This window comes from Trachymyrmex septentrionalis, unplaced genomic scaffold, assembly GCF_001594115.1.
Source record: "Trachymyrmex septentrionalis isolate Tsep2-gDNA-1 unplaced genomic scaffold, Tsep1.0 scaffold127, whole genome shotgun sequence".
Classification (NCBI taxonomy): Eukaryota; Metazoa; Arthropoda; class Insecta; order Hymenoptera; family Formicidae; genus Trachymyrmex; species Trachymyrmex septentrionalis.
Window position 1 is genome coordinate 330,377 of NW_017304406.1, and position 21,945 is coordinate 352,321.

General features: G+C 32.9%; 3 protein-coding genes across 7 annotated transcripts; 1 reads left to right on the forward strand and 2 right to left on the reverse strand.

The window, feature by feature from the left end:
* Positions 1-4,842: 4,842 nt before the first annotated feature.
* Positions 4,843-8,847, reverse strand: LOC108756463 (xaa-Pro aminopeptidase 1-like). 2 transcript variants are annotated; one of them, XM_018500299.1, is made up of 6 exons: positions 8,469-8,847; positions 6,612-7,738; positions 6,193-6,519; positions 5,971-6,101; positions 5,718-5,893; positions 4,843-5,647 (listed from the first exon to the last, which is right to left on the reverse strand). In XM_018500299.1, the coding sequence occupies exons 2-6, from the start codon at positions 7,736-7,738 to the stop codon at positions 5,504-5,506; spliced, it is 1,905 nt and encodes a 634-aa protein (XP_018355801.1). In that variant the 5' UTR covers positions 8,469-8,847; the 3' UTR covers positions 4,843-5,503. The 2 variants fall into 2 exon arrangements, with proteins under 2 accessions (XP_018355801.1, XP_018355802.1); XM_018500300.1 differs by having other exon boundaries at positions 6,612-7,744.
* A 1,038-nt stretch (positions 8,848-9,885) lies between these two features.
* LOC108756465 (rhomboid-related protein 4-like) lies at positions 9,886-10,949 on the forward strand. The gene is made up of 2 exons (XM_018500301.1): positions 9,886-10,011; positions 10,216-10,949. The coding sequence occupies exons 1-2, from the start codon at positions 9,892-9,894 to the stop codon at positions 10,834-10,836; spliced, it is 741 nt and encodes a 246-aa protein (XP_018355803.1). The 5' UTR covers positions 9,886-9,891; the 3' UTR covers positions 10,837-10,949.
* On the reverse strand, positions 10,713-21,097 carry LOC108756462 (anaphase-promoting complex subunit 1). Of its 4 annotated transcripts, none has more exons than XM_018500298.1 (23): positions 20,859-21,097; positions 20,305-20,382; positions 19,645-19,962; positions 19,222-19,292; positions 18,980-19,092; positions 18,572-18,841; positions 17,953-18,340; positions 17,651-17,837; positions 17,128-17,533; positions 16,001-16,981; positions 15,668-15,918; positions 15,308-15,566; positions 14,732-15,235; positions 14,459-14,666; positions 13,922-14,242; positions 13,595-13,823; positions 13,318-13,523; positions 12,812-13,151; positions 12,497-12,680; positions 11,898-12,197; positions 11,688-11,816; positions 11,526-11,613; positions 10,713-10,783 (listed from the first exon to the last, which is right to left on the reverse strand). In XM_018500298.1, exons 1-22 carry the CDS (start codon positions 20,880-20,882, stop codon positions 11,528-11,530), a joined length of 5,853 nt encoding a protein of 1,950 aa, XP_018355800.1. In that variant the 5' UTR covers positions 20,883-21,097; the 3' UTR covers positions 10,713-10,783; positions 11,526-11,527. The 4 variants fall into 4 exon arrangements, with proteins under 4 accessions (XP_018355800.1, XP_018355797.1, XP_018355798.1 ...); XM_018500295.1 differs by having other exon boundaries at positions 20,242-20,382; XM_018500296.1 differs by lacking the exon at positions 10,713-10,783 and adding an exon at positions 10,957-10,991 and having other exon boundaries at positions 20,242-20,382.
* Between the last annotated feature and the right edge of the window lie 848 nt (positions 21,098-21,945).

The window sequence follows — 21,945 nt, forward strand, 5'->3', positions numbered from 1 at the left end:
GCACTTCGCGGTATACCTTCCGCTGCTCTCCGTCTCACCGCGAGAAATCCCTCCGAGTGCTCTCCTCTTTTTTTTTCCCTTCTCCTTTTCTCTCTTTCTGTATTTTGCCTGCCTTTCTCCGCGTCTCTCCCTTAACATCTCGCGCGCATCCTCTTCTTTCTTTATCTTAATAGATGTCTGTCTCGGCTTGGAGACAGTTGGGACAGTTTCACTATTTTCTTTTTTATCTTCTTTTGTCACCTTTTCTTCTCAGTAAAATCTTTCTTTCTTTCTTTCTTTCTTTTTTGTAGAACGAACGTGAAAGCTAACGAAAAGATATTTTTCGTCGTTGATAAATCGGGCCTTCAATCATATATGATCGGCATTTCAGATAAATATAAATCGTTAGGTATTTTAATCTAAAACAAAATCTTTCCTTCGATTTGACATCTAAACACCTGTTGTCCTGCAGGACGAGCAACGATTGGAACTTTCCAGAATATTCTCTGGTATCCGGAATTGAAACAATTCCATCGATTATTCGTTAAATAGCAAAGTATGGGGTAACATTGCACGATTTTACATCACGATTTCGGGACAGGAGTAATATAATTCCCGGTATTATGGACCGGTCGGGTTCTATGATATTTTTCAGAATTAGCGTGTGTTGGTATTAAAGTGAAAAATCCCGATGGTGAGCGGCGAGGGAGAAGAGAAGGGTAAAACCGGCCGGGGTGTCGTTACTCCGGGTCGCGTCGCAGCTCGCAGCATCCGCGAAGGCCCCGCTAGGGGTTAGGGTCACGTCACGGCGAACGCGCGGAACGGAACGGCGTGGCGGGGGAAGCAGGAGAAAAAGAGTGACAGAGAGAGAGAGAGAGAGAGAGAGAGAGAGAGAGAGAGAGAGCGAGAGCGAGAGAGAGAGAGAAAGGGAAAGACGGCGGGGAGAGTTCATTGAGCAACGGCACGTGTACGCGAGATAGAGAGTGCGGCTGCGATATGAGGTGGGATAAGAGGGTGGAAGGGAGTATGGCACTCGGCAGCCGCGACTCGAGCGGCAGCAGTAGGGCGAAAAGGGGTTGCCAAGCGACCATAACCGTGGGTTGCCCTTGGCGACTAGTTGCGTCACTGCAGCGTCGCATGACGTCACGCGACGCCACTGCCCTTGACCGTCGGGGATGACACTGGGGAGAGCGTCCTGGCGACCCTGCCTGCAACTCCATCGCCTTCCACCCTCCCGTCATTCACCCTGACACTGAGAGAGATACGCAGGGATTTAAGTATATATATATATATAGAAGCGGACTAAACGCACGCATACAGACGTACACACGGGCGCGTCAGAAATACGCTATGCACGCTGATACGTACGCGACGCACGACGGCTCACCTTTCGATTGGGACTCTCGCGCTGGAACGCAAACCGGCAGCCCCCGATACGCATCGCGCATCGCGTATCGCGATGTGTTTTGACACGCGACTCGAAATAGCGTCAGCTCACCTCTTGCCGTCGCTATTTTCAGAATTACGGTGCCGTACGGTTATTGTTATGTCGGCGAGATAGAGAAAGAGAGGGTGCCGGCGCGGCGGGTGCGACAGGCGTTCGCGAAAGCCCTTGCCAGTAATCGATTGAGTTTACACATCGCGTGCAATATTTATAGAATGATGCGCGGGGCTTGTTTAACGTAATGCGGGCTCACTTAATGCAATTCCCACACTTGTCAATGACGGTAGCCGCTTCATCCGTGACGACTTTCTAATTCTTTCTTATTATTTTTTTTCTCTTCACTTACTCTTTGTTATCATTCGTCCACGTCCGCGACGCGTTTCCGAACGGAGATTATAAAAACGCGCCGATTATCGAGGGTTTCCCAGTCTTTCCAGACTTTTGATAGATAGCTTATTGACGGAAATGTTGGCTGATTCATCGTAGGAACGGTGATGTTATTCTAAGCAATGAATTTTATTTTTTTTTTAATTTAAATTTGATAATACTAGACTCAATTGGGTAAACAACTAAATTAAGGAAGTTCTCCAGTTTTTTTTATATAACATAAGGATTTAATTAAATATTGAGAATAAGTTTGTAATTAATGTAACACTTTGAATTTTTTCAGATTTTTTGTATAGTTTTCTTTAAATAATTTTCTAAAATAGCTTGAATTCTTATGAGGAGAGTTTTAAATAATTTAATTGTAAATAAAATATAAAAATTTTAAAAAGTTATATTGATATTAAAGAATGAAATTTAAAGAACATTTTGAAACTAAAAGAATGAAATTCTATCGCATTATTTTCATGTAAGAGTATGAAATGTTCATCAATTTTCTTTATTTAAATATAACGTAACACTAGTGAAAACATTAATTAATTCTAGAACCGTCAATATCTAAATTAAATTTAAATAATTACTATAAATTTTTCTTCAATATTTTTCATAAAAATATTCATTTTTATTATAAAGAAAATATTTTTTAATAACAAATTATAGTTTTACTGCTTAAATTTTATTCATTATTTATTTTTCAGATGGCAATATTTTTCAATGGCATCCTTTGTGCTCTCGTGTTAAAATAAGAAAAGTTTTACATGACGCCTATTCAATTTTTTTCAAAAAGGGGCTATGAGCCAAAGTTAGGTGTTCATGCTATTATTAAGCAAATCTTGTTATATAACAAATGTTTCGATTTTTATTTTTTTTTATTATAACAAATGCAAAGTACATGGAAAACTAAGTTTTTCTATCAGGACGTGTTGGAACTGTCTTGCTCTCCTAATCGTTGTTTTCCCCATCATCCCTAGCTCGCGAGAAATTATCCCTTCCCTCTCGTCGTAATTATATTATAAAAAGTCAAGATAATAATGGCTATAATCAATCGCTTTACATGGTTACAAAGGATATTGGTTAATTATATGTATAAATTAATCTAATCTCGAAGAATATATTTATATATCGAAAATCCGTTGATAAAATTATTTAATAAAAATATGATTATATCGTTCAATTTCCATTTTTATTCAGTTTGCTGATCGAATAAACATTTCTGTATGGAGAAATATTTATATTTCGCCGTACAGATAATATTTAATACACATTCCACAGGTGCACCTTCTATAAATATTAAAGGTATTTAAAAACACGTTATTTACACGCGGCATTCTGCAAGAGCATAGAAATAACCATAGAATATATTATAAAATACGGACGTCAGTATCGAATTGATGAATCAACATTCGTCAATTTCATACAAAGTATTTTAACAAGAGTGTCGCGAAAAAGGTAAAAGCTATTTTATGTATCTAAATATAAATTTCAATTATCAAATTTTTCATAATATAACAATTAGTAGAAATAATCCTATTTTTGGTCAAAGCGAATCTTAGTGCTTAATAATATTAAATGCAAATTTTGCAAATATATTATTTCAATTTTATAAACTGCGCGCCGATAAGGTTCGTCGGACTTGAGACGCAATCGCTGAACTGAAATTAATATATGTAAATCTCAAATTTAGATTAATCATTTTTTTAATAATTTTAATAATAAAACTAATAATCATTTTAAAAATCTAAATAATTTATTACAAAAAATATTCCTCAGCCTGGATACGAATCTCAATTAATTAAATAACTTTTCAAATGTAAAATGCATGCATTTGAAAAACAATTCCGCAGTTTTCAACATATCTCCCATGCAGGATTACTTCCGCCATGTAAATTATGCGATACTTATCAGCGGCGATGGATTATCTACCCACGCATAATTCATACTTATCTCGGCTATTTGATAAATATATTGTAAACGAAAATATTCATCAGATATTCGCATTTATTTGATGGATACATATATTTTATGCGTAAAATGTTTAGTAAAAAGAGAGCAAAGATTCTTTATCAAACTTCGTACGTTTATATTCGGGAATTATTGGACATGTTAATTTTGATCGGATAGAAAGTACGCAAAATATCAAAATACATATATTGTATTTCAAGCAAAAGTGTTATAATATTTCAAGCGCTTTGAAAGTACGCCTTTGATATTTTTCTCGGTTCTCGAAATATCTCTCAAAAAAAAAATTATTTTGAGACACTTTTAATTTTATGATCTATTATAATTTGTTTTTTTTCAAATGACAGAGCTTTAACTGTTAGTTCCAATAAGCTTTAAGCTCTGACATTTGTTGTATAATAAATTTTTCAAGCGTATTAATTGACTGTAGGATAGAGAAGTATTCGGATCTCTCTATATCCTACAGCTAATAGACTTAAAAAATTTGGCGTACAATGAAAACGGACAAATGTAATATTGGTCTCATACATGTCCGTTCTAAACCATGAAACAGAAATAACTAGATGCATTCGATCCCGAGACCCGAAAGTGGCTTCATTTAGCAAGCCGCGTAGAGATGGCGGTTCAGTATAACATTGCATTTCCATTTCCAAATTAGATTAACCATAATTGTATTGCTCAATTTAATTCTGTATAACATAATTTCTTAAATTTTATATCTAGAAGTATCCAATAAAAAAGAATTAATCCGGAAATTAATGATGCTGAGTATACGCGCGTATTTTGAACAACCTAAATTCGTCAACTTTTAAACGCCGTTTCCTTTGAAATTAAAAAGTAAATATTTTCTTCTGTATTTATCTTCTTACTTGATTATATATAACACAGCTCCGATATAAAATAAATAACATATGCCGAAAGAATAGAGGGGGAATTAAAAAAAATGTATACCTCATAGTTTTAGTGTATATATCAAGATAAAATTGTGACGCAATTGGTGGCTTATAATATCATTTTAGATTCATATATCTGTTATTAAAATAACATGTTTTTGTATTATATATATATATGTGTGTGTGTGTGTGTGTGTGTGTGTGTGTGTGTGTGTGTGTATAAAAAGATATGAATAATAAATTGTATAACACTTGATTCATTTTGATACATTGAACATCGTATGATCAACGTGGGGTGCGTTCCATTTAACGTACATAATGCTTGCAAGCATCATTTCATTTTTGTTGTTTATCAAATGTTGAACAAAAATGAAATTATGCATGCGGGCGTATGTTGGGAACGTTAAATCGATTGCGTTCGCAATAGAGGTTTGTTTTTTTCTCTTTTAAGGTGATAGATATATGGTGAATGAATAAAAAACGGACAATGTATACAAATATATTTTCTATTTAGATCTTTACGTCATAGTAAATGCAAATGGAATGATTATTAGAATTTGATTCACTTGCAATTCGACTTAAAACAGTACAATGTCTTGAATATAATCCAAAGAGTCTTAAATAAAATTTTCATTTTCACTATTTGTTCGTTGTTTATTCACTCACGTATAGTCGATTTAAGTAATTGCGTGTACATGGATGGATTATAATACTGCACAGCCATCCGTGTACACAAAATTATATGAATTTTACATGTCAATTGAATATTTACTGCCTCGTTGTAATATTGTTTAAATCAGACAATCTCGTTATGTTACATATTCTCAAGAGATTTTTTTACAGTTCATCGTGCTAAATTACAGTTAGGGCGAGAAATAGGAAGGGTTTGTTTCTCAAGCCACTTAAGTGCTTGAATGTTCTCCGGTCCTTGTAGCAAAGGTTTTAAAACTTCCAAACATTTTACATGATAATTATTCAAATATTCGATCTGGAATAAGATATGAAACATAATTGAAATATTTTTAAATAAAATGAGAAATATTTGAGAATGCGCATACCTCTTTGTCAGTAAGCATTGATACATCAAGTAGACTCGTTTGAATAGGGACAAGTGTCATGGTTTCAAATGTCAGAAAACCTCGGTTTTTATGATTATAAGGTGTCTTTGCAGGAACAACTAACTCAACATTCTCTAATCTGACACCAAACTTACCATCTTCATAATATCCTGGCTCTGTTTTGAAAATATGTTTTTTTTTTATTGTTTCGATTACGTAAACGATTACGTTTTATTTATGTATATATTCGTACCATTTGATAAGAACATTCCTGGTTGTAAACCTGGGTCATCCGGATGCGGCTTCCATGAGATACCAATCGGCTCTTCATGGACATTGAGATAAGATCCTACTCCGTGGCCAGTACCGTGAAGATAATCGAGACTAAAGTTAATTCATAGTTAGATATAAAAAGAGTTGAATTTTTTCGCATAAAATATGTTTTCTCATCACAATTTAATAAAAATCTTTGTACCCAACGCCCCATAAACTTTCACGCGCCAGTGTATCGAGGTAATTTCCTTTTGTTTTCAAGGGGAATACCATTGTCGATAGCCGGCATTGTCCTTTAAAAACTCTGGTGAAACATTCACGCTCGAAACTTGTGGGTTCACCGAAATGTAATGTTCTCGTTACATCTGTCGTACCATCATGATACTGTGCACCAGAATCACAGAGATAAAGTTCTTTATCTGTAATAGGCACATCAGTCTCTGCCGTAGGTGCATAATGAATAACTGCTCCATGAGGACCGACAGACGATATAGTGGTAAAGCTTAATCCAACAAAATGAGCTTGTTCCCTTAGAAAAAAATTAATTTCTTGTATCCACATTATCTATATTTTACATTGTAAAAAATGAGTTGCTTTATAAAATATACATAATCGACTTACTGTCTAAACTGTTCTAGTCGCGTCGCACCTGAAATTTCCGTAATCAATTCGTTCGTATTCTTGATCTTATCTTCTAGCCAAGCAAAATATTTTACAAGAGCGACAGAATCTCTCACATGTGCCGCTCTCATCCCAACTATTTCGATAGCATTCTTTATTGATTTCATAACGCTAATAGGTGTAATATCCGTATATTTTTGAATAGTCGCAACATCTGGGTGTAGCGCAAAGCTGGATTTATTGCTGATCCACATTTTATCTTTTTCGAATGAACACGACTGTACGAGTGACTTCATATAAATATGTATATCCTCATAAGCGTGAAAGATTGGATCAACAGCCTCGTTCTTCAATTGTTCCAATGCTTCCTGGCTAAGCCTACTTCTATCTATAAAGATATGTACATCTTTCAGTGTGAGAATGACATATGCAAGGAAGACAGGATTGAAAGGTATATCAGATCCTCTCCAATTTAATAGATACGCAATTGCATCCAATGCAGTCACTACAAGTATTGTCGTGCCATTCTCTCGCATAGCATCGCGACACGCTTTTACTTTGTCCCCTGCACTTCGACCCGAATATCGTAACAATTGCGGCAAAACTATGTTGGCTGTTGGTGCTGGCTGATCGTCACCCCATACTTTATCCACCAAGTTCTCAGAAAGTGGGATCAAATCGTGACCGGCATCGATTAAACTGTTCTGCAATCGTGTCCATTCCGTGAAACTTATTAGATTAGCGTCTGCTCCGACTACGGATTTTGATGGTAAATTCGCGGCGAGCCACGCGGTGATGGTAGGTGTATCCAGTAAACCTTCCTTCATCAGAGTCCATGCCTCTGGCGGATCTAACTCCGTCATAGCTTGTTGGTAATATCTTCCATCAGTCCACAGCAATGCTGCGTCGTGCAATATGACTACCGTGCCGTAGGAACCACGGAATCCGCTGATAAAACATCGCCTCTGATCTCGCTCAGTCGAATATTCTGATTGATGTGCATCCTCTCCAGTAACGATCAGAGCTTGGATACCTTTTTTTCGAATGAGAGACCATCCACTAGGTTGAACATTCTTCATCAGCGCTCGAAGCTGCGTCAGCTTCCAAAGCCCGTCCTTTTTTACCATCTTGTGCCACAAAGAATATTTTGTTACTTCTGAGTCCAATTTCATTCATACAACACAGTTCTCCAAAGGATGTCCTAAAGCCATCCTAAAGATTTTCTACGTCCTAAGGACATCTCATGGAGAACTGTGTTATATCTCTAGTGATATCTCAGATAATGCATACATACATGTCTAAAAGATGTCATACAGATATCTTTTGGAACATACATATCAAATGTTTCTATCAATGTAGATGAACTTTAATCTTGGTTTAACTCACTTTTATCTTTTTCTAATTCTAAGAATTAGAAAAAGATAAAGAATAAGTTAAACCGAAATTAAAATTAATGTACATTGATACAAATGTCTGTTTCTACCAATGTAGTTTAATTTTAAATCAATTAATCTTGAATCAACTAACTCTTCAGCTTTTTCTAGTTCTAAAAATTAGAAAAAGATGATTAGCAAATTGAATCGATATTAAAGTTAATCTACATTAGTAGAATAACAAGTATAAAGTCCAATTCCATCAATATAAGATCAACTTCAATCTCAGTTTAACTTATTGTTTATCTTAGACTTAGAAGAAGATAAAGAATAAACTGAATCAAAATTAAAGTTAATCTTATATTGGTGCAACCAAGTTTAAAAAATACCTAAAAGACATCATAAGGATGTTTTCTAGACACTGTTGTCTGATATACCAACAAAATAAAACGACCAGAACAATCGTAAAAAGTTTGTTCCTTACCTTGTGAAATATTGTTCAAACACTAGCGTCACTCTATCGACGCATCTGTCACAATGGAAAGTAATAAGAATCCCTGTTATTTTCCAGAGAGAACCAAAAGCGAAATTACGGGTGCCACGTTATCTATTAATATCGCAAACACTCGACTTGTGTTATCCTTTTAAAAGATCAAACTATCTTATCTTTATGATAAGAAAAAGTGATCGCGCATCGTACGCTTATAATAAGTCCTTATCTTCTCGGATACAAACGCGTGGAAGATGTTCTTTCAGAGAGAGGTGCTCTGCTACACGGTCAACAACATGTATCCAGCTCCCAGAGCATCATACATATGTAATTCAGTGGCATGTGGTATTTCGACCGAGATTTCGATTTCGATACCTCGCGTCGTCTACCCCCAATCACGCGATATATCGAAGTAGGAAAGGGGGAACATCGACATAATGCAACCAATCAGCATGCACTACGTCATCTTTCAAAATTTCATGTCATCCATGCCACATTCTGCCCAATCGTTTCAGTTTCGTTTGTTTTCTATATTGATTACAGTGATTCTGACCAACCGACAGCTGGAAAATTTTATTCTCTTAGCGGTTTAGAAACTTGTTGTGGTCAAGTGTCTTTGAGGAAGATACAGAAGTGACAGCCGTGGATCGTGGACCTAAGATACAAATGAAATTAAAGCGTTGACAAAATTTTTGTAGGTTAAAAATCTGTTTTATCTACTGAACAAACAGCAGCAATATATACGAATTGCGCGCGATATTGCAATGTAATCGATACGTTCTGCATCCATTTGATTGGATAATTATTTATATGAACAAATTTGTCACGAAGCTTTTCAAAATAATGTAACAAACTGCAAGGTTAGAGATTATTTGTTCGCACAATGATATAAATTATTCAAGAATTCTCCGTTAATTCTATTTCATCATACAGATTTCTAATCTTAAAGTGTAATCTTATACTGGTATTTGTAGTCCAATTTTATATTTAAGATCGCTTAAATACGATCTTTAGATTTTAATGAATTATTTTGTTGACTAAAAGCAGAAATTTTAAACCACTTGAGATCAGATTCAATTAAATGATCTTAAATATAGAATTGAAGTACTAGAATTGAATACTCACAGTATAATCTCTTTTAAAAGTCGCTTTTAATTTCACTATTCTTTTTACAGAATCAAGTGGCTACATTGATTGTTCAGACTTTCTTTTTTTTATAAACGCAAAACATTGAGCAAGTGCAGATTCAGTGAAAGTTGAGAAGTGACATCACATGTTTATGCATATTAATAAAAAAAATGGATATCTAAAATTTACTCACAGGGCAATCCTGTAGAGATGTAAAAAATTTGTTTTTGGCGTTTTGAAATTAATCCTCATTAATCCTCGAACAATATATTGCATCATATCCTGTATCATGATGCGTCAAAGACGGCAGCAGGGCCTGCAGAATGGTATATTTTTGTTGGGTATGCAGGCTCTGAACTTCGGACTTGATAAAATACCACCTGCTACTCTAATTGGAATCATTGCACAGGTAATCTTTATCAAAAATTTGATATAATTTTGTTTTAACAATCTGGCTTCGCTCTATTTTGAGTCAATCTCTTTAGAATTAACACAGTTTACTCACTTTGATAAACTTGAATTAATCTTTCTAATCGATTGCTATATAGTCTTTAGCTTTACAAGCTTTTACGAGCGTCATCCATAAAGTATAAATATATTTTTCTTTTTCTAGACTTTACTGTATATGGGCCTGATACAGGTGCCATGGAACGCAGAAGATGTATGCATATCGGCTATCAAAATAATTAAGTACAAAAATTGGCGGTCGTTCTTCCTTTCAAATTTCGAACATGGATCCGACATGCATCTGTACTACAACATGCTTTCTTTTATTCTGAAAGGTTCTTACTTGGAGCCCATCTATGGAATGATGAATTTTATACTTTTACTGGGTGTATTATCTATCGGATGCAGCGCTATGTATGTATTCCTAGGATACATTCTGATGCAGTTAACAGGGGATTATGGATATTTCACGGCTTGTGCTATCGGTTTTTCTGCCATATTATTTGCATTGAAAGTCATTGCGCTGTGCGAAGAACGCGACAAATTACACAATATCAATGGATTAATAGTACCAAGTAAACTAGCAGTTTGGCTCGAGTTAATATTGATACATCTATTGGTCCCAAATTCTTCCTTTATCGGTCATCTGGGTGGTATTTTAGTTGGATGCTTATATTCTTATTCTTTTGTTGGAGAAAGGATCGACAATTTGATACATATGATAACTGGTACACCTATTATACACGAAGAACAATTTTATAGAAGGCGAAACAGGCTATTTACGTAACATTTTATAATTTTTATCAATTCACCATATTTGCGGCTCTAATCTAACCTAATAAATGTATATATACATTAAATCGAATTATATAAAAAAATTATACAAATAATTTGATGGAATACAACTAGAGATGAGAGTTTATTTGTAAGGCTTCTGTGATCCTGAATAATAATTTATAATATATTAATATATTGCTAATTATAAGTATTTTTATAAATAAATAATGATCATTTTTGTAATTATGGTTTATTTAAAATAAAATCTAAATGCATATATTTGTATAGTTTTTCTTATTAGCGCCACGAAATTCAAACCCTAAAGTATTAACATTTCATCCCGTATGATGTACATGAGTTATTTCTCAATTTATCTTTTTTAATTGTTGATTTATTTATAAGATTTTTAAGATATATTTATTTGATTTTTACTTTATGTAAGTATTGTCATGCAAATTTATAAATTTTATTAAACGTTAAATGCAACAACAAAAATTACAGATTATTTCATGTTACCACATACTGTAGAATAATGTTTTTATCTAATCCAATTCTTTAATAATTTATAATTAATTATAATGTTTTTAGTTTGCAATGTAAGTAAAAACATCATGATGATTTTAATGAAAAGAAAAACTAATAAGATATTCAATCACATTTTTAATATTTTATTATACATATATTATATAAAGATTTTACCTTCAACTTGTTTGTAAAATTTTGTGCAATTTATACAGTGTAATATTCGGTATGCTAGAAGAACTCTGCGCCATCGTGATTGAATTCACTAAAAATAAATATGGAAAGTGAATGATATTCTTATCAAGTACGAAAAACATTTACATGTTTGTGGACACTTACAGATTGATTTATCGATTGGATATGGTATACCATAGAATATAAAATATGCACACATTTTAGCTAGAGATGTAGTATCAGAGAATTGTACTTTTCCAGTTGTAAGATATTCTTTAAACACAGATTTTATATCTAAAAAGAAAAAAGTTAAATATAACAAAATTAACAATAAACTATTGGCATTTTTGTAATGTGCCATGCTTTAATAAATACCGTGCTCCCATTTATCCAGAATAATCGACGTTTTCTGTTTAATTGCGAGCATACTTTCTATGCTGAGTAATGGATTTCCATCATCCGTGAAGTTGCTTTTCCTCGACATTTGTGACAAAAGAAGCTTTATTTGCCATATCGCAAAGCTATTTGGTTGTTCCTCAATGATTTTTATACTTTTAATTATATGCAACCATAACGGTATAAGACTTACTTTATCTTTTGTAATGCATTCGTACACAATTATTGCAAACATGTGAAGGAAATACTGTTCAAATTCTGGCATTTTGTATTGTACATCTGTAAATTTAAAGTTGTATTATTCGATGAAAAAGTTATTTTGTGAAACCTACAAGCGAGAGAAATAAGAGAGCTAACATAGAAAAAGGAGATGTATTAATATAGATGAGAACTACTTGAAAAGAAGTCATATATGATTCTCTTAATTTGTAAATTAAATAGTCGTAAATATAATCTCATGCCTTTTCATATAAAAAAAATCTCGTATAATTTAAAAAAAAATTATATAAAATATATTATAGATCTCTACTAATCTTGAGTTAAGTGTATATTAAAAGCGTATATTAATCAAATCATACCATTTTGCGACAAATACTTAATACTTTCTGGACGAATCATTCCTTTTTTTGACCATTGCAAAAAAGACGTCACTACATTCAATACAGTTTTATCATTTGTAAATGATGTAACATATTCTGGTCGCGCAGCCCATGCGATTGCATTTTCCGTCGTTAGAGTTTGGGCCACTAAGCTTCTGAAACCCTATAATAAATTGAAATAAAATACTCGTCAATGACATTTGCAAAGATGTCTATAATACGTTTAATATATATATATATATAACTAAATGAATAATCTTTAAGCTATTTCTTAAAGTAATAATAATGTTTTACATGAGGATCTTCTAAGTACGATAAACAACCAGCTCTCTGCTTGATGCTTAAGAAATCATGTCTTTCCAGCATGTTTTCTAATTGCTGCCAGTTGTGATGTTTCAAAAATGTAATTTTCCAATATCTCGAATCTTTTAATTCTATCTTCTTCAAGCTACATAACTGTGGTAATAAACAGGGCGCTTGTAAACTGATCTCTTGTCCTTCAGCTTCTTTGTCAGTTTCGAACGTTAAATATATTGTCGCGTAACAATACTGACCAGTATCTATGTCTCTTGGTAAGATAATACGTGGTTCAGCTGCTAATACGTATAAATGACGTAAAGCTTGTAAATGATACCTATTAAAATAATAACACTGCTTAGATACAAAAGATTTTAGAGTATTATCATCTAAAAAGTGTGAAAAGAAAGCTTATTTAAAGCTTTTTTATTGTGATAAAAATAGTTTTCATTCACAATTTTTTTTTTTTTTAAGAATTAAAGCATTATACAGTATTCACAAACCTATTGTCATTGCTATGGGTTGGAAACTTTGGGAAAAGCGAAATTATCAGAGCCGCCACTGAATTCGGGCTGTTAGAAAGTGTATATCTTCCACCACCCAAAAAAAGGAGACCGAGAGCCATGTGGGTTGCCAAATGAGATCCATATGTGACTACACCGCTGGTGAGTCCTACGCGAGTGCGTATGTGTCTGCATATCCTCATAATCTGCAAATTTAGATACAGATTGTCAATAAGTGCTCCTTGAGTGCTCATTGTTAGCAAATATCAAGACTTACATCTAAATTACCAGTACCCGCCATCACCACTGCAGTTGAAAGTAGAACAACGTTTAGACACGTTTCAACGGTGGATTTGCCAGCCAATTCGGCTATAGTTTTGTGTGACAATGCCGTAAACATCTGAGCGTAATTATACAAAGTCTTGAAAGCGTTCTTATTAGCAGTGCCTGCATACCTCAATCCTAGTGCCATGCAAGCACCAGCTATAATGTTGCAGTAGGCCTGACTATAAATTATAACGATAAAGCATAAATTTGTATATCAGATAAAAATGAATAGAGATTAAAAAATGCTTTTTTTTTTTGAGAAGATACTATTACTTACTTGATAGTTTCCAAATCCACATTTTGCGTAACTTCCGGCGTAGGTTTCTGCAATCTATATTTATAAACGATATTCGGCACATGACTAGAAACCCATGTCTTGGTTGGCTCGATATCATCCCACAAAATCAATGACTTGGCGAGCACTCTTAATAGCAGAAAATCTGGCCTTACAAATTCCAATAAATATTGTGTATCAGGTGGTTGCATCCATTCTGCTACCGCACGATTTCTGGTATTGAAATACATTAATCCTAAAGCTATCGTTGCTCCCGGGCTTGTTACGTCGATATTTATCGAATCACCTTCACGTATCTGATAACTGCAAACAAAGAAACAATTTATAAATTGAGAAAAATTGTACTTTGATTCTATTTCAATAAAAAAATGTGCAGAAATTTATAGAATTTTTTATGGGAAAGGTTTTAAATTTATTTTAATTTTACATTTTCCTAAGCAAATTTTTTAAATTTAAATTATTTAAAGAATTGTATGAATTTTTTAATTATAAAAATTTAATATATAAATTTCATTGTACCTAGGAGACTTGTATTTATCTTTTTGTGCCCCAGAAAATGGTCTTATGTGTCCACCAACCATATAATAATGTAAAGTGTCAGGTATACTCGCAGGTACATCCGTTCCACCACCAGAGCCAAGTATGACTAGACCTAATGCTAATCCTGCTGCCAAGGAATACGATTCGCGATCTACACAATTCTTCATTTCAGGTCCTGGCGGCCTACCTATAAAAATAAATCTATATATTAGCATTCATATTAGCAATATTACATATTATACAGATAATTACCAATTTCAGATAATAAAGCATGCGAGATATGTCTATGTGCAGTTCCTTGATACACAAGGCCAACTCCCATTAACGCCGCTACTTGGACATTTTGTTGTACATTTAATTCGATACTCGTCGGTGGTAAAAGTGTTTCCACGTGCAATGATAACAATTTAGTCATAGATACATTCATCGTGCCACGATGTGTTGCCGATAAGCCCAGTAAAAGTCCAACACTAGTAGCTTCATGACAATCGGCTAGATATTCATATGTACTTAAGGGAGCTAAGTTTTTCAGATGTCCGTTTAAACCAAGAGCCATCAAAAATCCCGAATGTTCTACACCGTATTCACCCTGTTGCTGTTTATTATACACTATCCATGTCGAGTCGATATTCGCAGCATCCGGATGAATGCATAGGCCTGCAGCTACTCCATTATGAAAAAGCGGCCACAGGTTCATATTTGGAGGAACATCTATGTGAGTTAACTCGACAGTAGTTCCACGGGGTGGTGCCTTGCCTAATGAAAACGTATAAAAGAATTAATTAATCAATTAAAAGAATAAATTCAAATCGTGATATGCAATCATACCGGTTAAACATAATCGTGGAATAGGTAATTGTTCTGTTATCATCGGGGTGGAAGTTCTCAATGTAAACATGCCTCTAGCTACAGGTAATGCCATTGTTCTCGTGCATAATGTGAGCAAGTGTCTTTCCTGCTCTTCTATGAATTCGTGATCGCTTACATTTGATCTTTGAACTATTGCTATCCTCATTGGTTTCGAGGAATTAAGTAACCTTCGTACCTCAGCAATTCTATGATCTTTACTAAATCGTAGTTTCAATATCTATTGAATGAAATAGAGTTCAAATTATAACTATTGTAAAAAATATATATCTATATATTTAATATAGAGATAGATAAATGCAGAAAATAACAATCATTTACCATATCATCAAATTCCATGCCATCATCTTGTTCATCCTTTATTCCGTAATCTCTCGGTTCACTATCAACATACTGCAATCTCGAAGATGGTTTTAAATGTTTATCTAACACGGCTAGATCTTGGCGATCTATGAGTTCGTATGCGTGCATAGGCCAATTCGACGGTGGACTTTCTCTACATCTATGCATAACATCTTTTATCATCAAAGATACCGCAGGTGGCAATGTTTCGAGATCTTCTTTTCTCATATCTAGGATCAAAATATTATTTTTTATCTTTGGAAAAGGGATAATTTTCATAATACTTAATTGTTTGCTGCATTGTTTGCTTACCCATTTCGTGATATAATAATATTATTCTGTCCGTTGTTGGTTTCTCCAATTTCTTCAGTATCTCTTTGTCAAATTTGCTTCCGATTTCTTGAAAATCGATACGATTTCCAGCAGGTACAATTATTTTGATATATTTCTCCATTTCTAATATATCAATACGATTTTCATTTGCTATAAGAGCTGTTAGATATATTATATTTCTTGTTCTTGGATTAACGTAACTTAAATACGGAAATGCAATCATGTCCATTCCACTTAACATACTGTTTAACGTTTCAAATATATTTGGTGGTTTTCGAGGTATGTAACTTGGAATTGTTATTTTCTGTAAATCTGAGTCATTAATTTGAGATTTCATGTTTTTTAGAGAAGCCAACGAAGGTGAATCAAGATAGTAATGATGAGCATACATTTCAAATTTCAAATCTATGCTTAATTGATACAATAGCTGTCCAAGCAATGGCAAATTTTCCGATATAATGCTGTTTAATTTTAATTCTTCGTATAATAAATGAAGAGAAAATAAAATAAGTGGAAAATGTGGAAATAAGATAGCTTGTACATTTATTTTGCCAACGTTACTTGATTCTATAGCATTAAGAGACGTAATAAAACAGGGTACTATCTGACCCTTTAATACATTCGACATAAAAGTTCGAGAATTTTCATATTCGTTTGCATTTAACATATACACCCAATCACCAGTCGATCCACAATTGCTAGTTTTCTGCTTTTTGGGTAACATCATCTGTAAACTGGGTAATTCTGTACATTGATCTTTTTCGTTATTTCGTATCACATCCAGTTTTTCCACATCATATCCCAATAATGTAAACAGAACTATAAGAAAGAGATCCCACTCTTGCGCCGGTGAAAAGTCTTGTGGGCCTGGGGCATTTCTAGCACCATACCATTTAACCAACAATTGCATCGCTAAATCTCTTTGGAGAACATTTCGTAGTATATGTAAACATTTAGTAACTGTAAAAAATATGTAACTTGAGTTAACTTAATATTGAGTTAATATATAATACATGTGTGAGAATAATTGATTTCAATTATTTGCAATTATTATTAATAAATTTATTTATTCATATACTAATGTTTTTCAGATTTAATATACTTACCTAAAGGCGATGTACTGGCAACAGGTATTGCTACACGAAAATATTGCTTGTTTCCGCACTCTACGGTTATCTCATTACCTACAGTTTCTTTCAAAGCGAGAAAACTCGTGTCTAGTAATGAATTTTCCAAAAGTATTGGCGGACGAGCACAATTACCACCTACAGGACTCAATAAGTGTAAAGCTTCTTCAAATTTAATTTCGTGCGAGGCTGTACAACTCTGAGAAATCAAAGAACTCCGTCTCGGAAATGGAGATCCGAGCTTAGGATTACTATTTGATAAAAAATAATTACTGCCCGTAAAATTTGAAAGCATGCCGGATATATGCAATTTACCCACGCATGTAACTCCTGTATATAACGTTATACCGTTTGACATATCTACAATTGCTATCATGTGCAAATTCTGGAAGAAACCAATTTGTTATTATTATCAAGTTACATTAATCAATACACATTTTGCATTTCAAATAATTTTGTGTTTTCCTTATTTTAAATGTGCAGATAAATAATATATACTAACCGATAAATTAATAGCATCTTTAGCCACGATGTTCGTTACCATTCCGAAAATAATCTGTTGTTGTTTGTTAGTCTTTTCTAATCTCATTAAAGACAGTTGCGAACGATTCGGAATTAAATAGCCCAAGTAATTCTGTCCAACAAGATCCGATGTTAAAAACACCTTAGATGCACGACCACAAGTATCTCTAAAAAAATTAAAATAAAATTTTCCAAATTCTTCATTATTTAACAAATATTTTTAAATGTCTCCTTAAAGCTTGGTGCAAACCGAGACAATAACGTATAATGCGGATTACTTACTTGGATACACCAACATTCTCTGTCCATACATGTTCAAGACAGATCTCAGGATACAAAGGTTTGCTTGCAGTTGGAATATCTTTTAATCGGATGCTATTGTAACTGGGAGCTGGACTATATGTTTGATTTGAGCCAGTTATCATGACAGTTTGATGTAATCTGCTATGGTAAATATTTGAGTTTACAGGTGGTCCAAGCAGAGGGGACATAGCTACCGATTGCGTAGGTGATTGACAACGAGAAATGGTAGCCATCGAGCTTTGTGAACGTGAATGCTGTTGTTGAGGTGACGGTCCACCTGAATTAGTACTATAAGAGGTAGTACGCGATCCAAATGGAGTATTAGGCAATCCTAAACCAGAGTTATTTATTTGTAAACTTGACACGCCTGCAACAAATACATTCCATTTATTTACATCAATTTTTCCTATCATTTACTTTGATTACTTTTTATCAAATTGTATAATTATAATTATTGTATAATTGTATTATTATATAATTATTATTTAGCTTAATAAACGTCTCTCTTTTCATTATGATATATTAATTAACTAAATTTTAATTTTTTTATGTACATGCATATATATATTTTCGCAAAAGTATGTGGATATTTCTTTACCAAAAAGAAAGGGACTTAGAGGACCCTTATTGGTGAAACTTTTATTAGCAGATAAATTGCTGCCAACATTTAATGGTGACATCATTGAATGATTGAATAAACTCATCGTGTCGTTACTTCCACAAACTATTTGGCATTCTTCGGCTGACGCTTTGCGAATTTTGTAAACCGAATGTAAACCTGTCTTTGTATCGTATATCATAGCAAAGGATGGCTCTGAGTTAGTAAATATAATCTGCTGATTTGAATCGTTCATGTACGACACAGACCCTAAAATATTTAGTTTAATTGTATAAGCGATAAAAATTAATTGAAACATTTCGCATAAATCACGCAAATGCACAAGATATTTTTTACAATACATGTTATTATTCGTATTTAATTCTATAAATAAACTATTTTATATACCATGTTTAATAAGTAGAGGACAAATTTCATCTAACGGATGCATTAATGAAAAGGCCACTGGTAAATTATTATCATGTTGTGTTGGTAATCTGCTGCTTTCAAATGATACATATCTGAAAATAAAATGCATGAACGTAAACACATTGTAATTTCAAACTTTGTATCAATTATCAATAAAACATAAAAATGTAGAGAATATAAATTATTAAGTTTTGTTTAATTTTTAAATAAATTATATATACCTCGAATCCATAATTGGCACTTGAGATTTTTCAAGTATAATCCCATATTTTGTCGGCCATACGGCTGAGACCTGTTATCATCAATTGATGTATTTAAAATTATATGGAAAGTTAATATAAATTTTTATAATTTATTTATAATAATTGTAATAATTTTTTTGTAAATGGCTTCTAGTTTCAAGGAACAACAATAATTATTTTTATAAATGCTAATTAGCTTTGTCTTTAATAAGTGTTAAAATAAAATAAAATTCATTATCATAATAAAATTAAATCTTTTTGATATTCGCTCTCATATTTTAAGCATTTTATTTTATGATTCGCTCAAAAATTACAATGCAAAAAAATACAATGTCATCACATGCATCTTCACTCTCGGCTACATATTTTATCCTTACAGAAAAAAAAAAAGACGTGCATTACCTGAAATTGTAAAGCAGAAACGTAATCTTCGCCATTTTCTGTAAAAACCTTGAGAGTATAGGAGTCAAGCAAGCAAATACATTCTATAGATTTATCAATCGAATCATTAGCTTCAGATTCTTTACTTTTGGTCAAGTGATCTGGGGTACTAGTGTGAAAGGTACACCAAAGTGCATGCTTAATATCAGTTTCACATGTATAGGTTGCTTTGAGCACTCGAGTAGTTTGATTGCCTTTACAATGAACTGCTACTTTGCCCGAATAATATAATTCTTCTTCCCCGCATATTTTATTACTGCGTACCAACCATGTCTCTTTCTAGAAATAAGATATTTATCATTAAATATCATTTTGAAAAGACTTTGCATGGAGAAAAATAAATTGCGAGAGAACGGATGTCGTCAGAAGACACGAGTTATCTTCATATTAGATTTAATTTTCTATTACATTAGCAAAATAATTTTCAAATTAATATGTATATAATGTATATGTAATCAGAAACATATTTTGAAGCAGATAACATTGTTAATTATAAACATAAATTTCCAAACCCGTTCTCTCTTCTTTACTACATAGTTATTCATTTTGAAATCTTACAGGAGACTTTTCTGATATATTTACTTCGCTAAATCTTTTTAATAGAACATTTTCTCCACCAACCGTTCGAGTATTAGACTGCTGACTGATCAGGGATCCAGGATGCTTTAAGATTATCTCCCGACCACCTGGCTTATATTCCTTAAAGAAATATTAAGCTTTTATATTATCAGTTATTTCATATAATCTTTATTGAGTTTTCATAGCAGATGATTATTGAGCCTCTTCATTTTACATTAAATAGTGTAACTGTTATTCATGTTGTAAATCAGATATAAGAATAGTTATTTATTCAACATTATATTCTAAAAGGTTAACTCTATACAGGCAAATCGCTAACAAGTCAAACAAAGAGCAAAATAAAGATAAAATATTACTTGAGTTGAAAAAGATATAAATCAGAGACATGATTCGGGGACATTTTGATCTTTTATCTACATTAACAAAATAAGGAGTCAGATCTGAAATGAGAGACAATAATCATGTGCCTCTGTATTATGCCACGATATTTCCTTGAAATAAAATGCTGTTTGTATCCATTATTAACTACAGGTTTCTGATTGTTATTTACTTAGTATAGGAAAAATAAATAAATAATTGTAACAAATCTATTTTACCACCGGTTCTGAGGCGGCGATCATCCTCTCCCTGGTCTCATCCAGATTTGCTGGCTGTGTTTACAGATATCGCGAGGGAACAATACCCACTAAACTTTGGTCTCTTCCTATATAGCGTCGCGTACGAACGATAGAAGGAAACGTAACGAAAATACTCGAAAAACACTGAAAAAATCATACACAAACGTGAACCACACCATCTTTAAACAATACCGCTTCGGGTATCCGTGTCAGCATGCATATGTATGTATGTACATATTTCTGCGAGGCTGCGTTCGGAAAACACAATAGTTGGATTAGCATCTGAAACGACAATTCGCCAAACGCAACTAATGAACGCTACGCTTGTCAAAAAAATGTATTCTTTCTTGAAAACTAAAATACAATCTTTAATTAATGTCTATATTTTTATATTAAATATTTAAATTATTCACAATTTATAATTTATATTATTCCTTTTTTTTTCCTTTTTAAAAATTTCAATTAAAATAAAAACCTATTTATATTTTTTTCGATTTATTATATGTTCTAAATAATGATTATCGGTTCACAAATTTCTATAGACTTATATATAAGTATTATAATTTTTTATTTTTAATTTATAACCTTAAATTGTTTTGAATAATCAAATATCTAAAATATCGATCTCTTCGAAAAATTGATAGAATTTTAAATCTTAAATAAATCTTTTATCTTTTAAATTTTAAATAAAAATAAAAATACATCAATAATTAAAAGTTACATAATCAATATTCATATCACACAAATAGGTTTCTCTCTGTTCATATTAAAAAAATGAGGATTGTGTGAACTGAAAATCAGAATTCAACCAGTCAAGATGAAAAAGACTAATGTTAACGGTGTTCGATTGGTCGAAATTTATTTTCCAACTTGCAATCACTTGCAATCTTTTATACATATACATCTAATACGAGCTTGACAAAAGGTTTTTGTTCTTGTACTTTCTGAACAGGTGCACATGGTATAATAAGTTGAAATGAAACAGATGTATATTTATTTCACTTCAACTTATTGCACCGCGTACATCAGTTCAGAGAGTGCAGGAATAAAAAAGTTAAAATTAATC